At 35.0% G+C, this 23,428-nt stretch overlaps 1 protein-coding gene across 3 annotated transcripts in view; it reads right to left on the reverse strand.

Moving 5' to 3' along the window:
* Positions 1 to 23,428, reverse strand: part of LRPPRC (leucine rich pentatricopeptide repeat containing) — an 87,035-nt gene that overhangs the window by 58,465 nt on the left and 5,142 nt on the right. For 2 of the 3 annotated variants that reach the window (XM_059841175.1, XM_059841176.1), the window contains exons 2-14: positions 17,981 to 18,186; positions 15,628 to 15,750; positions 14,769 to 14,890; positions 14,616 to 14,674; positions 13,962 to 14,048; positions 13,351 to 13,477; positions 12,173 to 12,317; positions 11,225 to 11,367; positions 10,839 to 10,944; positions 10,650 to 10,757; positions 4,895 to 5,013; positions 4,197 to 4,290; positions 886 to 955 (exon numbers count right to left, since the gene is read on the reverse strand). In XM_059841175.1, the coding sequence (XP_059697158.1) occupies positions 886 to 955; positions 4,197 to 4,290; positions 4,895 to 5,013; positions 10,650 to 10,757; positions 10,839 to 10,944; positions 11,225 to 11,367; positions 12,173 to 12,317; positions 13,351 to 13,477; positions 13,962 to 14,048; positions 14,616 to 14,674; positions 14,769 to 14,890; positions 15,628 to 15,750; positions 17,981 to 18,186 (1,509 nt within the window). The remainder of the gene's footprint in view (positions 1 to 885; positions 956 to 4,196; positions 4,291 to 4,894; positions 5,014 to 10,649; positions 10,758 to 10,838; positions 10,945 to 11,224; positions 11,368 to 12,172; positions 12,318 to 13,350; positions 13,478 to 13,961; positions 14,049 to 14,615; positions 14,675 to 14,768; positions 14,891 to 15,627; positions 15,751 to 17,980; positions 18,187 to 23,428) is intronic. The other variant, XM_059841177.1, reaches the window with a different exon arrangement.

Genomic DNA, 23,428 nt, shown 5'->3' on the forward strand with positions numbered 1-23,428 from the left:
ATACAACAGGAGCAGCTAGATAGAACATGCAATTTACTAGGAAATTATTTTGGTCATATTCACCTGTTACATTTTACTAATTTCCAACTGAAAACAGTTCTTATTCACACTCATCACAAAATTCCAAGAAATAACAAAATCAACCTTCAAACCCTGGTCCTGAGTAATATTAGGTGACTTCTCTTGTTTCCTGTGGTGTAGGCATGCTAAAAAAAAGCCTATCATTCCCAGTCCTAAACATTTGACTGGAGCAAGCAGGGCATGATAGAAGTGCTTGCTAATTCACATACACTTGCATAAGCTTAAGACAATCTTGCATATACACAAGAAACCTTCCTTGCAGAACAGGACCATATGACTGGGAACACAAAGTCCTGGCCATGTAGCTCAGAACTAAGTGTTACATGTCAGTGTTCAGTAGCCATATCTACCCAGAGGGCACAGAAAGTTAGCAGATGTAGCAGAATAAGCCAGGCTCCTACTGGTATTTCATCTTCATCAAGCACCCTATTACTTTACTGAACAATAGTGACAATCTTTAGGGAAATTTTACAGTAGCACAGCTGTTTATAAAAAAAAAAAAAGGTGAATAAAGATAAACCCCCAAATGTTTACTGCCCTAAGTTTATATATGGGCACATGGCACAGAACAAAGAATAATGAAATTCTTTTTCATCTACTACATATAATGTTTCAAGTGTATGCTCATACATAGCAGAGGCAAGGAAAATGAGGAAAGCAGGGTATCTCCTACTACACTTGGAATGCTACTTTTAAAATATGGAGCCGGGGACAAAAGACTAGACAGACTTGTGTTCAACAAGACAAAAAAGAGAGGGAACTTTGTAACACAGGGAAAAGAAAGTATTCATATAACCACCTTACCTTTTAAAACCCCAAAAGAGGCTGTTTCTAAACAGACGATTATCTATAGCAGGCGTGTTTGCTGAAGACACTGTAAATGAAAGAAATGCTTCTCAATAGTCATTGTCAAAAAATCCCTGAACTGCTACAACTGAGCAGATCATGTAAATAAAGAATCACTTGAAAAGCTATTTTGATAGTTTACTAAATGCTGACCAACATTTATAAACCAAGATTTAAAATGTCCAAGCGTTTGAAACAGTCTTGGTTTTATCAGCTCTAAATCTGATCCATTTCAAAAGCAATCAGATATTCAGAGAGAGAGAAGTTTTCCCTCTACATTGCCTCTAATGTCAATAGTTAACAAGTTAGCTATTTACAATAATTATTAATTGCTTAAAGTGTCTTTCCAAAGAAAGTACAAGACCAATTCCAAAAAGCAAACAAACCTCAAACAATACTAATCAAGAAAACTTGAGATACTAGTGCTGGAACAAAAAAAGATCCACTGAAGGCAAATGGTTTGCTAATTGTTTCAGACTGAACAACTGCCTTAAAATAGGTTTTAAATTTTTGCCTTTATTTTTTAAAATAATAATAAAAATATAATTTTAAAAATCCAAGCAAAAATCTGTGGCACAACACTTTCTTAAGTGTTTGCTTCTGCTAGTATAAATTCCCTGAGAAGAAAGAAAAAGTAGTGCCATGTAAAGTGCTATCCACTGAATGAAATTAAATCAAAGGGGGAAAAAAAGAGACAAATAGACAGTTCTATATGTTGTTATATACAATAATATTTGAACACAAAGGAAACTGCAAAACCACTTAAAATTAGATGTCCCTGAGAGGTAATTTACAGCTATGCTTCATGTCCTCATCTTTACATCACTTCTTAACTAAATATTCCATAGCATTCTACCTTCTTCCTGTAGAATTGCTGTCTTTCACTCCAGCACCGCAGACCAGCAAAAAAAAAAAAAAAAAAAAAAAAAAAAGCAGTAGTGGGTGCATTTATGTCCTGTATGAAGTTATCATCATCTCATTTCAGCACCACAACGGAATTAACTGCTGTAAAAACCTGACTGCACAGGGCCCTTTCAGCAAGGGCTGCAATATGGTAGAAGATAACCAAAATAAAAACACTAGCTTTAAAGGAACCTGGGAAGTCAAAGACAAGAACATGCTAAGAGCACTTCCTTAGTCTAACTAGTTTCAAACGCTGAAACATTTCTTTTCATTTGAAAACCTCAGTTAAAGTTGGTTTCAAAACAGCCTCAATACAAATTCTCCTCCAGCAGTATATTAAACTTTTTGCTCATAAAAAAACCAGCAGAAAAGCATCTTAGTATGCTCAGCTGCTGCTGACAATCGGCAACCTGGTTTCCTTAGCAACAAACAAGTCTGAGAAAATCAAGAGGCTGACAATGAAGTGGAATGGAACGGCATGATAAAGGGAAAAAGCGGCTCTCATGTACACCGCCTTATGTGCCCAAATTCCTCAGCTGATGCCTCGGAGTTTTCATCTTGTCAGTAGCAGAAATCTATACATTATAAGGCATGAGAAGCTGAATCAATACACCTAGATAGCAGCCAGCATTAATAACCAACCTTTGCCTCCTCTGACTATACTGATGAGACAATCTCAAACTATTTTCCATACTGCATCTATTTTTCCCTCTTTGTAATACTGCAAAAGCAGACAAGTCAAAAAGAAAAAAAAAAATCAGCTGTTTAATATCTGTGCCTTATCATCACATAGGTGCTAATTAGATTTACTAGCATTCATTTCAGCTTGGTAAACTATTTATGGAGTAGCTTCCTTTAAAGCTCAAGTTCAAAGAAATTTGATATGTCTCCATGAATTATTAACCCTGGTCTTTGTAAACAGAAATACCACTAAAAGATTTAAATTCAACTCACAGACAATGGCTAAATAATATACTAAGTGATACTAATTTTGTGACAGTAAGGCAGAATTCTACTTACTCTATGTGCCTGTGTCATACTTTTGATATATACATATCTCATATACCAGGCATACATGTTTTTGTGTCATACAACACATTAAAGCCAGCCTGCTTCAGTTAACCAGAATAAAAGGAGGGGTCTACATTTTCATGGGAGTAAAAAAAAAAAAAAAAAAAAATCCCACAAACTATTTCACATTCTAGAAGAGATTTCATTGTTGTTAACAAACAGTCCTCCTTTGAAAAAAATGTCAAAGTTTCTTTTTAGGTACTTATATTTTATGCGTCAATGGCTGGGTTCATGCTTTTTGGTTTTTTTGGTAATAAAACCAAACAAAATACTGGCAAAATGTAAGGTGAATCTTGAAGATTCACTAATTGATATCTCTCCAATACCAAAATCAAATCACTGATTAGTAACTACTCAATTTTCTCATCTATAACTTAACAGCTTCCCAGAAGGATGGTATACAGACTACTTATTTTTGTATTGGTTAAATAAAATAAAGACAACCACAGCAAGCAACTGCTTAAGCTTTTCCCTGAGCCTTAGACAAATAAAACTGTTGTTTAAAAAGTTTTTCTGTCAGAATTAGATTTAGCCTAAGTTTTAGGCTAAAACTCAGATTTAGCCTAAGTTTAGATATTTTATTAATATATCAGTATACAAGGAATATAAAAACTATTTATTTAAATTTTGAAGAAAATCACATTCTTACTTAACCAAGCAAATTATCCCATCCCGTTCATTCAGTCAATGACACCAATTAACATTTGCAAGCACTGAGCATCAGAACAGTCTTTGGAGAAACCTCTTAAACATGCTACAATTCAATGCCTAATTAACCAATCACATTTATACACAACTTCCTTGACCAGAAGATCAGCAGAACACCCTCAGGTTAATGTCCACAACCATCAGATCTTTAAAGTTCTTTTATGAGTTAACTCTGTAGTACTTTGGAGCTGTATCATTCCTCACTTTCTATAGTCATTGATGCTGCAACAAAAGCAATCCCAGCACCAACCACCTCACAGGCCTTGTAAAACACAAACTCTTTGCTTAAGCTCTTTAAGTACAGAGTGTCACATTCCTGTCACAATCACAATAAAGCTGCTATTTGCAAATAACTTGTATACAAATCTTATGGCCAGGTTCAATACCAAAGAAGAATTAAACTATGATTTATGGTTCAGAACTGGTAGTTTCAATCTGACAAGTCATCATAGAAGATCTCATATGATAAGCACTTTGCCTAAGTTCCAAACATATGTTGAAACCTCACATATTAATACAGGTAAATCTCTCAGCCTACAACCAATCCAAACTCTCACCAAGTACCCAGCAATATGAAAGATACTCACATATAGAAAGGACTTTGTCTAGTCTCCCCTGAAGTGCTTCGGTTCTTAGCTCTGCTACATAGAGCCCAACACTTTCAAACAGGCAGCCATTTTCCTAGAGAAAAAGCAATCAACCATGGAATTTTACACAGAAGACCTAATGATACTTCATATTTTTGAACATTTCCTTTCCAAAGGTAGCTGTTGAGAACATAGAAGGTGCTCTACAGAAGTCTATATGGCAGCCAAATGAGTTGCTACTGACCAAATTTTTTTTTTTTGTATTGAAATCAATGGCAAGAGACAAAGTTATAGAAAGGCAGAAAGACTGGGACACTTATATTTGGTCTCCAATTTTCAATTCTTTAGTGAGTAAAAAAAAAACTATTCACCAGAAACAACTGTAGTACTTCCAGTCCCCAGTAAAAAAAAAAAAAAGGCCACTATTCATTCATTTGCTTTTCCACTTCAGGAAACAAAAAGCTTCTAGGTCTGGAGCAAAATACTTTGGTTAGCTCTGAAGAAGAAAAAGTAAAGTAGCAGGAGGAAGACATGATAAACAAACCATCAGTGCAACAACTGTTTGAAAAATATTCTGAACAGGCTTCATCATACCAGGTTCATGTTTGGAGCACTACTGGGATCTAAAGCCCTCACAGATAATATAATATAAGAAGCCATGTAATAGCCATTTTTACAAATTTTACATGTAAACTCACCTTCAGCTGGGCATGGGCAGTTTCAGTATCAGCAAAGTTTTTAAAAACATAGTCTGTATACGTTTCTGCATCAAGGTCCACTCCCAATTTGTGCATCACTTTGAGGACCTCAAAGATACCTATCAAGGCAAAATTAATAAGGCTAAGCATTCAGAAAAATGAAAACGTGAGTATCGACATGTAAAATAAATGTTGCTTTACAAAAAAGCTCAATTTCCCTCCTTGAAATTGCCATGAAAAATTCTGCATTTCTATTTTAGGTATTAATAGAATTCTAACTGTGAAACTTAAAATAGATTCACAAAACTTTGAATTCTGTGTCATACTATAAAAACCATGAAAGTTCAGTTTGGAAACTGCTATTATACAAAGTTATTTTCTAACACAGCAAATATACAAGTTACTCATTTTTGCAGAATGTCTTACAGAGCTATGTATCAAAATGTCCATATTATTCCGCATAAAAAACAAATCTGAAATTTGACATAAAGCACATAAATTCAAGATACAAACACATTCTTCAACACATCATACATTCTTAGTTGTGTTTCCAGTATCCAACTCTGATTATTGCTAGTATTCAGGCCTTTTCTCGGGACTTGTTTAAAAGTAGTAACATGTTTGTAATCAAACTGGTTGATTACAACATGTCAGCTTCAAACTGGAAATTCAGAAAAAGGAGTCTCCCAAGCCCAGTGAAGCTACAAGGTAACTTTTACAGGGTTCACATCATGTCACCCAACTAGACTGTGTATCACTTCTATAGAGTCACATTTGAAGACACCAGACACCAATATTAACAGTCCAGCAAGTAGAGTGTAGAGTATATGTCATTCTTTTTAATTGCTTACACTCTTCTGATTTGCAGAAACTTCTTCAGTAACCTTAGCTATCAAACTCTGAACTCCTGTCAAAACTAATACAGGTATAATAATTTTTTGCTGGTCTAAAAATGATTTGTCAGTTGCTGCAGGACACCAGTACCAAACAGCATATGTTTTTTTCAACTTGCATTTCATACTTATTACTTTAAAAATGTCCAAAGTCCCTGTCTTTGCCCTCGAGTGCCACCTATGGAAAAGTGACACTTCCATGAATATTTTATGCAGTGCACTATGGTGCAAATAATCAAATGTGAATTCCCTTTGAGCACTTGAAAATACATGCAGGCAAGTCACACTAGATTAAAGTCGCATCATCTGTTCAAGTTTGCCTTAAACAAAACTCTGATTTTGGACCAGAATCTGCAAAAATATGAATAAAGAATTAATTACACTAAGTCTTTCTTCATACCTTTCAAATGTTGACAGCTAGTTTCTATTTCCTGTTTTCAAAATGCAGAAAATACATGAAGTCCTCTCATGCTGAAGCTGTAACACTAAAAAGTAGTTTGAAGACCAAGAACTAGATCCCATAGTGAATAAGGTGTGGTGCACTCAGGAGGTTTGAGCTCAAGCCTGTATGCAGAAGAGTGCAGAAAACAGGCTTGCTAAGCATCCCCACTCCCGAGCAGACAGACTAGGGCACATTTCCTGAGCAGGAAAAGGCAGGTGTGCGAAACAGAACACCAGCACAACAGCAAGATGCAGATACCACAACCATACTGCACCAAAGTAATTGCACAGCCAAAGTAATCACAAACTTAAAATGAAAATATGTGCAGCAAAATTTTTTTTTGAGGTGGCTGATGTACAATTTTTGGGGGAACAGAAGATTAATGAAACTAACACAGAGACCTACAGTTTTGCATACATTTTCTACCTCATCAAAAGAAGAACTACTTTAGAGTCAAATAAACATCTTCCACAATACTAAGCAATGAAACATTTCCATTTCAGTTAAAGATTTGAGCATTACATACATGGACTTTTATAAATTCTCTGCTGCTCATACTGGAAAGGACACTGACTACTTCTCTCCCTCCCAACCAAAAAAACAGACTAAAAAAGGCACAAAAGTGCCTTTCATGCAGAACACTGGTCTCACAAACTTTTTTGAGAACTCCCCCCCAAATACACATATATATTGATTTAGGAATTATTCACATGTAGAGAACACATTCACATGTATTGTGGGCATTATCAAACATACATGAAAAGAGAGAGCCAAAAATGATAAAATGATAAAATATTTATTTGCTAACAGTCCACTCACAACCCAATGGATTGCCTTGCACACCCCACTCTGGAGACCACTGATCCAGAAGACTGGGCATGACTAAAACCCCCAGTAAAGTCTTTTGGTCATCTCCCCACTTGATCGAGAATAAGCTTTTTGAGGTTTTAGGTTGACATATGTAAGTACACAGGAGCTGAGCATACAAAATTAAATAATTGAGTAGAAAGAAGACAGAAATAGAAAACTAAATGAAGTCAACTCCTTTTTTTGTCAATACTGGAATCAGCACTCAAACACCATAAGGAAAAGATTCCAACCTCAAATCAGTACACTGAAGAACAAATATAAGAGATTAACCACGAGGTGGTCATAATGTTTATGTGGTAGAGCAGCTTTTCAAAAACTGCCAAGTGAGGCTTGCATTTCAGTCTACCATTCATCTCCTAAAGTTCTCACAGTTAAGTCATCCCTAAAGCAGTCCCATGAGAACAGAAGGAATTTCTAAGGCAGCTATGTATAGCTCTACAAGAGCAAGGGAAGATAAATTTGGCTTTAAGCAGTTTCCTGAGGAAACACAAAACCAAAACTTCAGTTCAAAAAGTAAGGTCACATCCAGGAAAGTATAGCATTTAATGTATTTTTGCTGTGCTGCTAGTTTCAGATCCACTCAGAACATTCGCTGCCAGAAGAGTCTGCCTATAAAACAGGATTTCAAGCAGTAACTTTGTGAAATCATCTCCCTTATTCCCTTCTGGACCCCAGACTCTTATTTTCCAAAATAAAAACTGAATTACCATTCACTAACTATGGGTTTTGTACGTAACAATAGTTTATACAATAGTTCAATGACAGTAGAACCCAAAAGCAAAATACACACTTGTAAAAAGTGTTTTTAAAAATAGCATGATCATTCAAAGGCAAAGGGAAACTATAAAATATTCAGGAATAAGCCTAAGTAGAACATTTCTGCTTATTTACACTAGGCCCTCTAGATTTTAGTGCATAATCTGATACAAAATGACTCAGTGCCAGTAACAGTTTCAGATCCACTGCATATTGACCTTTTAAACAGGGCAAGCACTTTTCATTCCTAAAAGCCTAATAAATACTATGGAAATAAGTATTTCTCAACTCATGTAACACAGGCACCTAACAGCAATGCCCCACCTGAATTTATCTGCCTGTGTAAAAATGACTGAAAAGAACTGTTTGCTATTTCAGAGTGGTTAAGGTGTATTTTAAAATGGCCTTATTTAGTTTCATTCCTCCTAGCCATCACTTCACTGCTACTTTTCTTTCAAACAAATTCTGTAATACAGGAATTACAGAATTTTCTTTGCTATCCAGTGTCAGATTTTGCTGTAATAAACATTAGAGAAACATGTCATTAAACACTGCTGTTTGTTATTTATTGTTTGGGTCACACTATATGAACTGATCCAGACATTTGTACACTGCAGTTCTAGATAACTTGTTGCTTTTATTCTGTTTATTCTAATTACTTAGTCCAGTCTACATTCTATAATATTTTTAATAGTTTTTCCTCAAAGTTCTCTTCCATTACCAGCCTTGCCTATAGCAAGACACAAAACTACACACATTAGGCTGGGCATTACTATTTTGTTGAGAAATTAATTACCTTATCTTTGGTATGAGATGTGATACTGCAGCACAACTGTTTGCTCTATTATTTCTATGAAGTAATTCCAAGGTGGATGAGGTTTTTCCCCCTATTTATATTTCTTCAAGTGTACTGGTTGTATTTTTAGATAGTAGAACTTATTTATTCTTTTTTTTTATTATTATTAACTGGGAAAAAATTGAATGTAAGCTTACAAAAGGGAAGAAGACAACTTGTTTCACTATTCTTGAAGAATAGTTACACTGGTTCTTCACTATAGAAGCAACTGAGCAGGGATCTTCTTACCTAATGTATTTAAAGAATTGAAAAATCACTGACTTGTATAGGCACGTACCATGCTTCCACTTGACACTATCAACTTGGATAGTGAGTACCAGGCCACAAAATTGAGTTTGCAAATTCACAACATTCTCTTACAGCCATACAGAAGAACCTGTATGCAATGTCTTAAAACAAAGGCTCTACAGAAAATGGCTAAAAATGCTGGAATTGAGGGATCCTTCATCAGTTTTCTTTCTCAATTTGCTTACATGACCTCCAGCAGCAACTACAGTTGCCAAAGCACAGCTGGTTTCTACAGCAGGGAGTCTAAATTAAGGCAACCTCTGATCTTGACAAAGACCAAAAGAAGTATGAAAACCTAAGTTTCTCTTGATGCTCAAATATTGCTTAAATTTTGGGAGCCAAGTCTAAATGTAAAAATACTTCCAACATCTCTCAGAATTGTGACAGTGAGGTGAAATTTTTCTTGGAGTAAAAGAAAGCAGCTTTCTTCAGGAGGCAGCATCCACACAGAGAAGTATGGTAGTGATTTATTTCCATTTACTTATTTTTGGCAACACTGTGTTTCAAGTAAGTCACAAAGGACCCAACTAAAACAACATTGCCAGACTTTTAAAATATCATAGAACTTTCAAGGATTTGAAAACCTGGGAGTAGATAAACTTGGGCAGGGCAGTAGTCTAGCCGGAACAGAGCCTAAGGAGTTAATAAAAACTGAATATTGTTTTCACAAAGGCTTTTTGAAAAAGACTTGAGACATTTTTATAGCCAGAAACAATTAGGGAATACTTGTTTCAGCATTTCTTCCAAACTGGAATGTGACTGTATATTTAAGATAAAATTGCGATATGGAAGAGTCTGCTAAAAGCACTTCTTTTTTGTTTGTGCATTTTGTTTGTCACCCAGTGTCACACTAACAACTCTGCATCTCATTCTAAAGCACATTATACTGTGAGATAAGATGAAAAAGACAGTTTTTTGTTTCCCCAAGGGGGAAGTACTTCTGTTAAAAGCATCTTTTTACAATACCATTCTTTCTGAATTACCAATAACGCAAACCAAAGAATTAGATACTGTACTCTAAAATTTAATATTTTTTCAATTCTTATTCATATCCTGTAGACATCCCCATGTGTAACGGGGGAAAGTATGCTAAATGCTTAAACCTACTTAAGAATCCCAAAGATTGAGCATTTTTGTCCTTCAATCAGTATGCTGTCAGGTCAGGCTCACACATTCAGCAATAGAAGTTCTCCTGCAGTTTTTATGATTCTAACAAAACTCATGTTTGGTTCATCAGAGAAATATTAAGAAGCTGGCTTGAATAAAGGACTGGGTTTGCAGTCCAAGAGAGCTATAGTAACATAACCTTACTTTTAAATTCTTCACTTGGATTGCAGTTCCTTCAAGAGTAAACTGTAAATAGTAATGAGCAGCATGAAGTACGCTGGAATGCACAAAGAATGTAAAGAGTTGAAAAGATAACTAAACACTCTCTCACATCTTTCTATGTCAACTGAGACTTGAAATTTGTAGAATTGTATCACAATCAAGCTAGAAAGGAGGTTTTAAAAAAGTCTTTCTGAAGGAAAAATTGTTTGAAACGAGGGCATACAGCAAGGGCTTTGTTAAATTTCTGATGAGTCTCATAGCCGTGGGATTTGTGCACTAGGTATGCAATATTGTCACAGGAGCATTTTTCAGACAACTCACCTTTAAGATTATTCTCTTTCTGGTATGCAACTAGCAGTGGCCAGCAATAGTGAGGTCTGAGTGGCAAGCCTTCCTCCTTCATCATCTTCATCACAGCAATGGCCAAGGCTGAAAACATTCACCAAATAATTAAACAGTGACCAAGTACTCTAAATGAGCACAGGTAAAATAAGTAAAAAAGCAGAGTACCTGATCTGTTGGCCTCCAAAGCACAACGCAAGATAAATGGTAATGGCGCCGAGTGCATCTTTGCTTCTTTTAACTCGTTACAGAATTGCTTCAGCTTGTTCACAGGCTGCAAACAATTTCAAAAATTAATTTAAGGTATTTGTCAATTTCTCAAACTGTTAAGAATGTCAGATTCTTCTAATGTTTACAAAATAGATATTACTTAAGCCAAACAGGATTCCTTTGTGAATTTCAATTTACTATACAAGTTGATACAAAATAATAAGATGCTTCTTTTGCTCTTGAAGAACTGTGCAACAACTCACCATTTTCAACCTTCATAGCTGCATTAAAGAAATATACTGTTATTATTAGATTAAGAAAAAAAGTATTACTATTCTGCTTACCAGATCTCTATTTACACAATGTTGCAAGAAGAAGCTACCTTGGTCCATATCTTCACGCGATAAATGACTTAAAGACTTCAAGATGCTGAAGCTGATATCTTCAAAGCCATGAGTTATCAGAGTCAAACACAGGTTCATTACATCTAGCAATTAATAACAGAGAACAACAATATTAATACATTAATAAAGTGCACACAACTTTTTCACCTTAAGCTACTAAAATTAGTGAAAGCTAGAAAAGTAAATGTTTTACAAGTACCATTAGCATACTTTTACCCAAATCTGAGACTACCTTTTCCAGAATTATTTATATTAATCAATGAAATTCACTTTTCTTATAAAAAGACTAGGCCAAAAATTACAGAAGTATTACCACTGCAACATGACAGAAGGATAAGGAAAAAAGAAACTCATTTCTAGACATATTAAAAAAAAAACAAAACCAACAAGAATTATAATTAACAGTTATCAATCAGATTAAACATACTGGGATCCAGAAGCAACTTCAAAGGTAGGTCAGAAAAAACTGTACTTAGTATTTAGTATCCCTTTTTTATGGCAGTCTTGAAGAGCTCACAACAGGAGCCTTAACAGCAGTGTTTGATGAAAGGACTCCACACTTGCTGCTTTCTTATAAAAGCTTAATGCATTTTAGAAATTTTTAAAAAAGGATAGGTTAATTTTGGGATGCAAATTATTAAAGGTGTTCCATATTTAGATTTTATAAAATGCAATCTAAACCACACAAACACACAAATTAATCCACAAACTAGTGGCAAAAATATTCCTTTCCCTCAGTATTCAAAACAAACTACAAAATTACCTATTTTTGGGAAAAGAAGGAAAAAAAGCAACAGAAACAAACAAATGAAAACAAAACAAATCAAAATATGAAAAAGAGGAAAAAAGTGTTCTCTCTCCACCCTGCTGTGGAAACCAAGCACATACCTGGAATTAACTCCCTTTCAAATCTTATGCGACCTTTAATATCCTCAATGTGCTGTGGATATCCAGCCTTGGCAAGGCTAAAAATCACCTGCATCAAAATCCTGTCCATAAGGTACCCTTCAGTCTTCTCAACCTGCTCTAGTGTCTGTAAAACCAAAATAAATTTAACTTGAATCAACTCCGAAGTGACTCAAAACAGAATACTTTTAAAATCAAAACAAAACAAGCATAAAAACCTGGGGTTTTTTTCTTTTCTAAAATCCACAGATTTAGATAATGGAACATGGTAGAGAGAAAAAATATGCAAGAAGTATTAAGAGAGACACAAACACCTTTAGACTGTGAAAAGAAAAAGGGACACCTAAAAGGGATATAACATATCGTTTCTTTCTAACATCTAATAATATATGAAAACACAAGAGGTATTCTCATTGTGAGATAACTTTCAAAACAAATTACTTTGTAATGGGAAGAAGGACTAATCAAACATTTTGTCACTGTTTGGAAGAATGTTGGTTGATGAGTATATGTTCAAGTCATAGAAGAAATGTATGTTTCCAATACCATCTTCCTTGATTTGGTGCTCTACATCTAATTAAACTCCTGATATAACTTAAGAAAATTGGTTTGATCTTTTCTCATTGCTTCGTGAGTATTTCTTTGATTTAAAAAAAAGTAAGAGAGAATACTAGAAAAAAATTAGCTACACAAAGGGCTGTAAGGAAGCCTCCCCTTACAAACACCTAAGCTGTTTGTATGAATTCTCAAAAAAAAAAAAAAAATCATTTTTACTGCAAAGATCCTATGATTTCAATGGCCAAAGGATGGCTCAATGGGAACAGTACAACCAAGGTTTATTTTTATTTTCATAAATAAATACACAGATCCCACATGCACTCTTTAAAAAAATGCCTAGATTATTAAATCACTCACTGACAAATCTATCTTCCCAGAGTGAAACGCCACTATCAAAAGACAAATATTTTTCAGAAATTGTGATATTGCTTTTAGTTAACCAGCTGTTTAACTGCAATAAAAAAAACCTGATAATTACTTCCAAGTAGAAGGAAACCAATTATAAAGTTCTTTCTTATTCCTCCTGCCCGGACAGAAAGAATTCCAAAGTTATATTGAACAAAAGATCAAACAAGTCATATTTAAATTCAAATTGGCAATACCTTTTTGATGCTATCAGCATCACCCTTTTCAGCATACACATTCAGCAGTGATAAATAGGTGTCTGGACCTGGTTCAACACCAGCCATCCTCATCACTGAAAGGATGTTTTCTGCACTTTTCATATCTCTGAAAGAATTCAAAGCAAGACCCTCAGTAGATTTAATCATAATTATGTTTACTGCGACGTCTACAGTTCCTCACTAAATTAATTAGAATTGGAAACAAAGACTGCAACAGGCTTAGAGAAACTTATTTTACTAAGCAAATCCTGAAAGGTGAAAGTGCAAATCTTTTTAATAATTGTATTACTTAAAATACTCTTCCAGCTTTAACAGATGATAAAGTTCAGAACTAAGTGCAGCAAATTTCTTCTCAAACACTACAAAAGTACAGTAATTTATCTTGAAATACAAGATTTTCAGACACAAGAAAAAATCTACTTCCTTTGTTAAATAGCTTTTTTGCTTCATAAATGTAGACAGTCTTCTACACATTATTATTCAAAACCATCACACTATTCTGCAGCATGTAATTTTTTTCTGTACAGTAACACTTTATATTTTAGTAAAGCTAACAGTAAACAAAAGGAATAAAAGGTATTAAACATTACCCTGATCTTGCATGTCCTTTCACAAGACTACTGAATACTGCCTCAGTGATGGGGAGATCTTTGCTCTTCATAAATCCAAGAATCTTACTGGAAAAAAAAAAAATAGTATTTGCCACTTTGGAACATGCAGACACTAAGGTAGGGCTGGGGTTTTTTTGTTTTTATCTTCCTTTTACTTATTTCTCATGCATCTCAATTACACTGTTACAGCTTAACCTTGCTAAAATTGTTAGAGATACCCAGCAAGCCCTGTGTAAGAACAACAACCAGAATTATTACTATTTGCTCCTTAGCCCACTTTATTCCCAAATGCTTTTCCCAGTAGCCATTTCCTTACAAAGGCAGTAAGCCTTCATAACCTCACACTTTTTCATGACGCCTCTGGAAATGACAAAAACAAGTTATTTTCTGAGCAATGTGAATACAACTTGATTTGAACACACTGGTCCATCACTTATTTTTATTTCATTTGTGTAGATTTTGGCAGCCTCTAGGAAATTGCTCTTCATTGCTTGGTTAAAATATACTTACATAAAACCCTTCTGTGCTTTGCTCAATTTCTATGAAATACGCAGAAATCAATTTTAACATCAATGGTAGGGAATATGAGAAACAGATTTTGTGGAAATCCCTTTAAACATAAATGCAAAATACCTTGCTCCTTCAATGTCCCCCTCATTGCAATAAGCAGCAATCAACCTTTGGTATGTAACCTATAGAGAACAAAATGGGAAGTTAATTGTTTCCATTCAATAAATGGAGTCTAGTCTACTATTAAGAATGAAGATCCTTTAAAAGGGCACCTACTCGATTGGGCTGCACATTAGCTTCCTCCATCCTGGCCAAGAATTCTGTCGGAGAAAACTTGTGCTCATTCTGAAGATAGACTTTAAGCAAAGCATTGTAATGGCTCGTATCATACACAGCACCTAAGGAAATATTTCAACCACAGTCAATGTAGATCCTCTAAATTCAACATAATTTCATAGCTTTCTCAGGTAATTAATTTAATGTCAATTTTATTGTGTATGAACTTAGGAGACGGCTTCCTTTTATTCACCTTTGAAGTATCAGACATTTATTAAACATCTCTGGTGTTTATAAAAGGCTAAAACATAACGAGCACAGTAACAGCAATTCTCATGTGCATGCTATTCTACAGTCTCTACAGCTGTATTTATTTTACAGATTCTGCAATGTTACTATCAAAAAGCAATCACCTATGCATTATCTATACATATGAACACAATGAAAAAATGACACAATAAAAATATCACAATAAATGACACAATAAATGACACAATAAAAATATCATCTGATAAAAGCTGGTAGCACTAGGAATACTCAACCCACCAGATATACAGGTAGCATCCAACAGAAAAGTAAACTCAATAATAAAAATCAAGCAAAAGTCCAATTTAGGCATCTTTCAAAAAATCTTTAGATTTTAGAATTTTAGATTAACACCCCTAGATGTCACTATAACCCCCAGAATTAGAAACAGGTCTCTCACCTGAATAATAAAATCCACTGTTCATTCGGTAATAAGTACAACCTGTTATAACCTAACATTTAAATGCCATTAAAATAAATTGTGTCTCATTACAAAGAGAGTAACTAAAGCACAGAGCTGTTCTTGCAAGCAGGACTAAGAGACCCAACGTACCTAGTTCTTTCATCTTGTCCCATATCATATGGGCCAGTTCTGTTCTTTCAGGTGACAATACCTCTGGTAAGACAGCACCACAACTTTGTAATAAAAGCAAAGTGTGGTTACTCCCTGGACACCCTGCAAATGGAACAAAAACACAAGTTTCTTCAGAAATAATTATGCACTCAATATCAGAAATAAAATTTGAGACTGATCTACTGAAATATTTGAACATTTTCTATAAAACAGAATTTTCTCCAAGACTGAAGATTTTAAATGAACAGGATACCCAAATGATTAAACAACAGCACTACAGGGCACTACCCTAAAAAGATTCACGACAAAACATGCCATTTAGTACAATAATGAGCTTAACTGAGCAGAAATTGTTAGAAGACAACACAAAATTCCTAAACTTAGATTATCTAATACTTTCAAATTCCCAACTCAAGATCCTGAGATAATTTCATCCTAAAAGGGACATAAGTTTCGTAAGTTTGGTAACAGCGACATTTTTCCTAAGTTTCTAAAATGTCAAAATACTTCATACCAATTCAATATAATTCCACAACTGGTAGTCAGAGACACTTCCACGTGTAAACTTCCATTTCCAGTTCTGTCTATGCTTAATACATAGCAAATGAGAAAATTTACACCTAGAGAATAGTGAAGGAAATGGTAAGATTATCTGCCTTTTCTGACAGTTACAGAATGTCAATAAATTTAACTATAAACTCATCTCTTTCTTGTACTTTGCTACTATTCCTGAGGAAAAGGCAGAACTGCAGAATCTATCACAGATGACCCAATCAGCTGAAGACAATTATTTTCTCAATCCCACCTTTAGATACAAACCCAGCAATTTCAAGTAAAAATGAGAGTTTCTTTAGAAAGCAACATGCTGTTGAGTATGATCACCAATTCATAATTTACCAGCTTATAAATCCCTGCATATAATTACTTCATGCAATGAAAATGCCAACACATCTTCAGTTTTATAGTACCTTGAAAGGGAAAAGAAAATCAAAAACTTTTGGCAGTGTGAGCATGGAGAGATGCCCAATGAGATCTACTGCAAACACCATTTTCAGGTATTTTTTGTGTTGTGATTAGAGATGGAAAAATAATACAAACAGGCAGAAATCAACACTAACTTTCAACACGTTCGCTAAATTTCTTTCATTATTAATTAATAAACAAGGACCAAATTTTTCATATGGTAATATTTGCCATTAATTTTAATAGCACCTTAGCTAAATCATTTGTGAGGTTCTATGCTTTTATTTTTAAATACAATTCCAAAGCCAAAGGAATACCCTGTAAGAGATTAGGATTTTTTTGTTAGTATGACTTAGAAACTGTGGAACTAGTCAAGGTTCATGAAGAACTACTTGCAGAGAGGTTTAGAGACACAAAATTCTTGCCAAACCACATTTGTAAATTAGAGGTTTACATGGAAAAAACAAAGCAGTCAGAACCAGAAAAGATGTCCCAAGCAAAAAAGAAAAAACTACATTCAACAGAAAGAGCATGAATTGAAGGTTCAGCCTTTAAACAGTAAAATGGAAAACTTTTAAAAGCACAATGCCTGCTAGACATGCGATTACAGTATAGAGCAACACACAGCAAAGTTTCAAACTTAAGCAAAACAATATATACTGCCAGTGATAAATATTGGCAGTAGTACTTAGCAAGCATATTCTTTAAATACCTCCACTGACTCATCCTAACTGGTACCAAATTCCATCAATTGTGGCAGCTGGTCTGCACACTACGAATGTAGACTGCATATTTTAGCCAAAGAGGTATCCAGTCTATCAGAATGGACAATGCCTCAGCTATTTGGTTTTCTTTTATTAAAAAAAACCCCAAAGCTTTATTGTCATGAACAGGGCTACCTGGGAACGTGGAAACTTGTGGATCACCTCCACATTTCCTTGTTGTAATTCCATTTAAGACAAATAACATCTTAAGGGCAGCATGGTTCATTACAGACACTTGAAAAATATACACTGCAAAGGAGGCACATATGATGCCTGCTCAGAGAGCAAAATACAGTCACATGAGGAAAATGCATTACCAGATTAAAAATCGACAATAAGAAAGGCAATATAACATACCTTAAAAGTACACCTTTACAAGACTTATAAATTCTTAAAGACACAAAAAAAACCAAACTTGAATAAGCTAACATGACCATTCAAAGCAAAATATTAGATCTAAAGCAGTTAAAGCCTGTCAATCAACATATACAGCATATCAAACAACACTTAAAGACAAAATACAGATCAGAACACTCAATTCATTTCTTTGGTTAAACAGCAGCCTGAAATTCAGCTTAATTTTGTTTTAATTGGAAGCAACTTACCTGCTTTGCTTATTTCCTGGAAGATTTTTAGTAGAAGAGCTTTAGGGATGCGGCCAGTTTTTCTGACAGAGTTATCCACTTTATTTAATGCCCAGTCAAACTGCCACGTCCGTCTGGTTCGAACTTCTGAGACTGGTTCTTCTTTAACACTTCCTTCCTCTTGAGGTGCAAGTGTAAGGAATCTTATTTGGCTAAGAATGTTTCTGCTTGAACAGAAACAAACAAAAAAATAAAGATTACATTTCTATGAGTCATTTTGGATCTAGACTACTAACATAACGTCAAAAAGATAACACACTGCTTGCTGATGAACAGTCTTAAAAACATTCCATTTTAAAATAAACAAACAAATATAAGTGATTCGTTTCAGGATCTTTCTACTTAAGAAGTTAGGCATACATTTTCTCAGTGACACGTTTCTCTGAAATTTTCAGTTAGCTTCACGGCATGAATTAAATGGTTCAAATAATATTCTCACAAAAATAAAATTTTAAGTCATGCAAGTGCTATAAAAGTCTATTGTCCCATTACAGCTACTCAGTAAAGCTCTCAAAAGGTTTTGAAAAATCTCAAGAACAGTCACAGAGAGATCTTCCAGAACACAGTAAATCAAGGCAGCAAATCATACCTTCCTCATCAATTAAAATGCACAAGAACTAATGCAGAGGTCAGTGTGTTAGACAACAATGGCCTGGACACCAACAGGACCATTCCAAATTTTACAGAATTGACAATAACCAGCATGAAGCATCCACCCATTCTGTCATGTAAACTAGACATCAACAGCAGATTTGTTTAAACATTTATTTTCTCAAAAGAAAATATGACAAAAAGACGCATAACAAGAAAGTGATCTTATTTCCAGCAAAGGAGCAAAGCAATTTTTAAAAGCTCGCCTTTTATTTTTTTTAAAGAACAAGTTAATATACATAAGAATAAAAAAAATTGAATATGTGCCACACCAAGGTTATGAACAGCCTGTGCAGGTGAAATCATCATTACACACAAGCATTTCAGGAAGTCTGTTCTCAACTGTGCTTATAACTGCATAAAATAAAACAGATTATTCTCCTCCAGAATCCTATACAAAAAAAGGGTGGCAAAAACAAGATTCAGCAACTTCTGAAATTGCCCTCTCTCATCTCTGGCTCTTCAGACTACTCTTCAGCTAAATTTTTCTAAGCTTTCTAGACTAGTTTAAAAAAACCCCAAACCCCCAAGTTTGTACTCCCTGCTGTTACAGGTGCTCCAGGAGTCTATATTAGAGAGTAATGGCTCCACATTTTGTGAAATGGCAGCCTAAAAGCCAGGAGTGCTGACATTCTCTACAAAACCATTTCCTGCCCCTGAAGCTTTTTCACAGGTCTGTCTCCTGGCTAGTTTCTCACCCAACAGTCATGGTTTAAGGTCCAAGGAGACAAGTCCAGTGGAGGAGAAAAGCATGCTGGTGGCAATTCTGTGTTTCAGAAGCACTGGCAGCAAGCTGCTAAATGGCAGAGAAATCATCACTGGGGTACAGAATACAGACTGGTGGTTCACCATCTGGTTGTCTCTTCTGAGCAGAAAGCAGCCCAACAGATCAACTTTTTCCTTGCTGCTTGAAATCTTAATTTGGTAACTCAGCAGGCCATAAATTCTAGAAGTAGCCTGAAGCAGAATCTCTTTCCGAATGGAGCCATGACAGCAGTTTAACAGATGATATTTGATTTTTAAAAAATCCTTCAGTAATGAAGAACATCACTATTATTTGGCATTATCTTTCTCAAGAACACAATTTTTACATTGCCCTATATTCTAAAGTTTCCTCCTGAAAATATTCCAGAGCCCAGCTAACTATCTGCATCGTATTTCACTAGGGAAAGGATATGGAAGAAAGAACTGAAGAAGGGAAGAAAGACTGACAAAAAAGGACAGAGGCCCTCCTCCACTCTCAGTTCCATTTCCTGATAGATACAAGTTCCCACCAATCCCTTTGGGCTAGCTCTCATTTTGTTTAGATCCCTCTGTGAGTTTATTTCACTCACTAACCAAGCACAATATCAATTTATCCACTTCTACAAAAAAGTAAAATTACTGCTGTGTCAGCTTAGAGAGGAAACAGCTCATGACGTCCACAACCCACCAGAATTAACAAGGAATAAAAAGAAACCGAGAAAGAAAAAGTACCTAAAATCAGAGAAACTAGAAACAACAACAAACAACCAAAAAAGGAAAAAAGCTCTGAAACACTACTTTCATGGTAAGCACCTTGTCAGATTAACAACAAACTTTTTTCCTGCTATTAGTAATGTCATGTCCCACTAAAAGTATTCCCAAGGGTGTCATTTTCCCCAGTTCTTTCCCTCCTTTTCCTCTCCTTCTATTGCCTCCTATAAGCAGAGAGAGGGTACTTTTGGAAAACAGAAGTCATTAGACTAATTAGCATAAAATCCAGAAGCACAAGGTAAGAATAACAGTAAGATACTTAATTTTAACTCCTCCAGGATTTAACAAACAAGTGAGATGCCTAGAACTTAAATAACTCCTTATAACACATGAATAGCAATACTCAACTTTGAGCTAGCCAGTGGAGAGCTAGAAGAATGAAACTGTAATGATTGCAAGTTCTTTATCATTTTCCTTAAGATATAAATTAAAAAAGAAAATTGTATCATTCACTCTTATATACCCATTAAAAGAGCTACATGAAAGCTTTTCAGAATACTTCCAGAAAGATTAGAAAAATGCTCTGGAAGCTGTAGCAACACAGGGCTGTATTTGGAACACAGAAATTTATACTTTAACTTCTATTAACAATCAAAGCACAAGTGGACACAGCTCTTGTGCTTCAGATTAGAATTTAAATGTTTATCTCTGTTAAAACCTGCTAATGTTTTATAGTATTTTTCCAATTATTGAACAGTATCTTCTGACATACAGCACACTTCTAACCATAAACAAATTGGTATCTAAGTTCTTAAGTCCTGCACTGTTTTAAGAAAGCCATCTTTGTCAGTCTCCACCTGTGAGAAGTCACAAATACTTTAAAGCACTTGCACAGCACCATCAGATGAAGTGTGAAAGTGTAAAGATAAAAACATGCTCAACATAAACTGGTTGCACGCTCAACATAAACTGGTTAACAGCACAAGAAGACTCTTAAGTTCAATTTGCTACTAAACTCTCCTGCTTAGCATTTAGCACCACGCTATTTATAAGGTAAGTATCAATTGCTACAGTTGCACACTGCAAAACACTACACACTTATATGAAAGTGTTATTTTTATACAGTAACTTCACCTTCTGAAAGGTGAGAAAAACTGATCATTTCTATTTACATCCCCCCCGAATATTACCAAATAAGGTACTGCTGCTTCTGTTACTTTATACTGATTAAAGACATTTTAAGGGATGGCAATATGGGAGTACAAGTATCATTTGGAGAACAGACAGGTGAAAATAGTATGAGATGATAAAACAACCTGAGGAACTCAAACTTTCACTGGCATCCACCTAAACGATCATCATGAATCTGAAATAAGTTTGGTGTAAGACTCAGGTGTACCTCACCATATGTAGGCCTTCAGCATTTGAAGGAATTACACCTTCAGCACTAAGGTGCTGTGTAATGTTAAGCCAATCCCATAATCAGAATTTGTTAAAAATAATTGTGGCTTCAAAAGCTGGATCATGCTGCAGCATCTACTGTTTTGACTCTGGTATGTAGCACTACAAATCAACTAAAAACTCAAAATAAAAAAAAAAAAAAAGAAAAAAACAAAACCACAAAAACCCAAAAAATACCAAAAAAGAGCTCACTATTTTATAAGATGAAAGACTGAGCAAACCAGAAAGTCAGTTTCCAAAAAAAGATACAAACATAGCAAATTAAGAGACATAGCATTAGGTTTGATTTCAGGCAAACATCAGGAAAACACAGTAGGCAACCTCCCTATGAAACACAAAAAGAAGCTAACAAAACGAGGCAGTAATCCATGCATCAGGAATCTTTAATTTTCATAAGTTGAAAAACACCATCCAATTAAGACAAATAGAAAAAAAGCAAGGATAAAAATCAAGAAGGCCATGTTAACCACTTCTGTCAGGAAGTGACCTAAAAAGGCAGCAAGAAAGGTTGCTAAATTTAATAAAGATGATTTTAGAAATTACCTCTTCACAGGGGAAAAAACGACAGCTCATACACTGTTTGGCTTTCAAGAAATGTTAATTGCAACCATCTGTAAATTTTAACAAGGAGATGGGGGTGTAGGTGAGAATATGGAAGAATGACTCAAATAATTCCTGAAAACATTAAGATACATTGAAGGCAAATTACTGGATCTTACTCAAACTCTAGTCCTTTGGATTTACTCTGAAAAATCCACTGAAGTTGTGGGAAAAACAGAAGCCTAACAAAAAGTACAGATTGATGCACAGGCTTTTGGCACCAGTTTACCTGACAACCTGCTCATAAGCAAAGCAAGGAGATACAATGTACTTCTAGTATGGGTGCAGTAGTTGTGCAAAGAAAATTTTAAATACATACACAAAATTAAAATGTGGTTCGTTGCAGAACTGGGAATATTGTGGGGGAGTCTAAGTGAAGCTATCTCCTGACCCAACTAGGAAATGACTGGCACAGTCCATGTGCAGTAACAGCTTCAATACAGAACACAAGAAGTTGTATGTTTTGGACAAAACACAAATGCAGAAATTTAAGATGGAGTACAAGTTGCTAAGCAGTGCAGCCTAGAGGGTACTGAAAATGAGGCATTGCTAAGCATGAAACATCACAAAGAAAAAAGACTTCAAATTCTCAGCCCCTAAACACAGGAACATAGTTAAAATACAGATAATGATCTCTTCATCACGGCATGTTTATTCAGGAAAAAAACCCCAAGTATAAACGACCTAAAGGACTCACCTATCCCATCCCACTCTCCAAACACAGAAGTTGAATCTAACTGAACTGAACCTAATCCATCAGGAATCACACAACCAATACTAATGGTTGCAATATTAATTGTAACGAAATATGTGCATAGAATACTTAAGTCAAACTTTCTCATTTGGAAGCTTCTAAAACAAGATCAGGAGTGGGAAAAAAATCTATCATGCATAACCTTGATATTTCTGATCCTGCCTCAGTACTAGATGTTTGATTACACAGTTTTATGATGTAATTATATTTTCTCAATTATTTTAATTCACTCTTTTCAGACTTAAATGCTATTCTACACAACAAAACATATGCTTCCCTAAGAGCTGCAATGAGTGCCAAGTATTTACTTTCATCTGTTACCTTCAAATGGCATTTTAAGATTTCCTCTATGTGAAACACCTTATTTACAAGCACATAAAGCTGCACAGTAAATTTCAGATCTGTGTGAATGAGCAATCTGGTTCTTCCCCAAAATGTGCAATTTCTCTCTACTATGCATCAGAACTGGGAGAAGTTCAAAAGGATAT

This window comes from Haemorhous mexicanus, chromosome 3, assembly GCF_027477595.1.
Source record: "Haemorhous mexicanus isolate bHaeMex1 chromosome 3, bHaeMex1.pri, whole genome shotgun sequence".
Lineage (NCBI taxonomy): Eukaryota > Metazoa > Chordata > Aves > Passeriformes > Fringillidae > Haemorhous > Haemorhous mexicanus.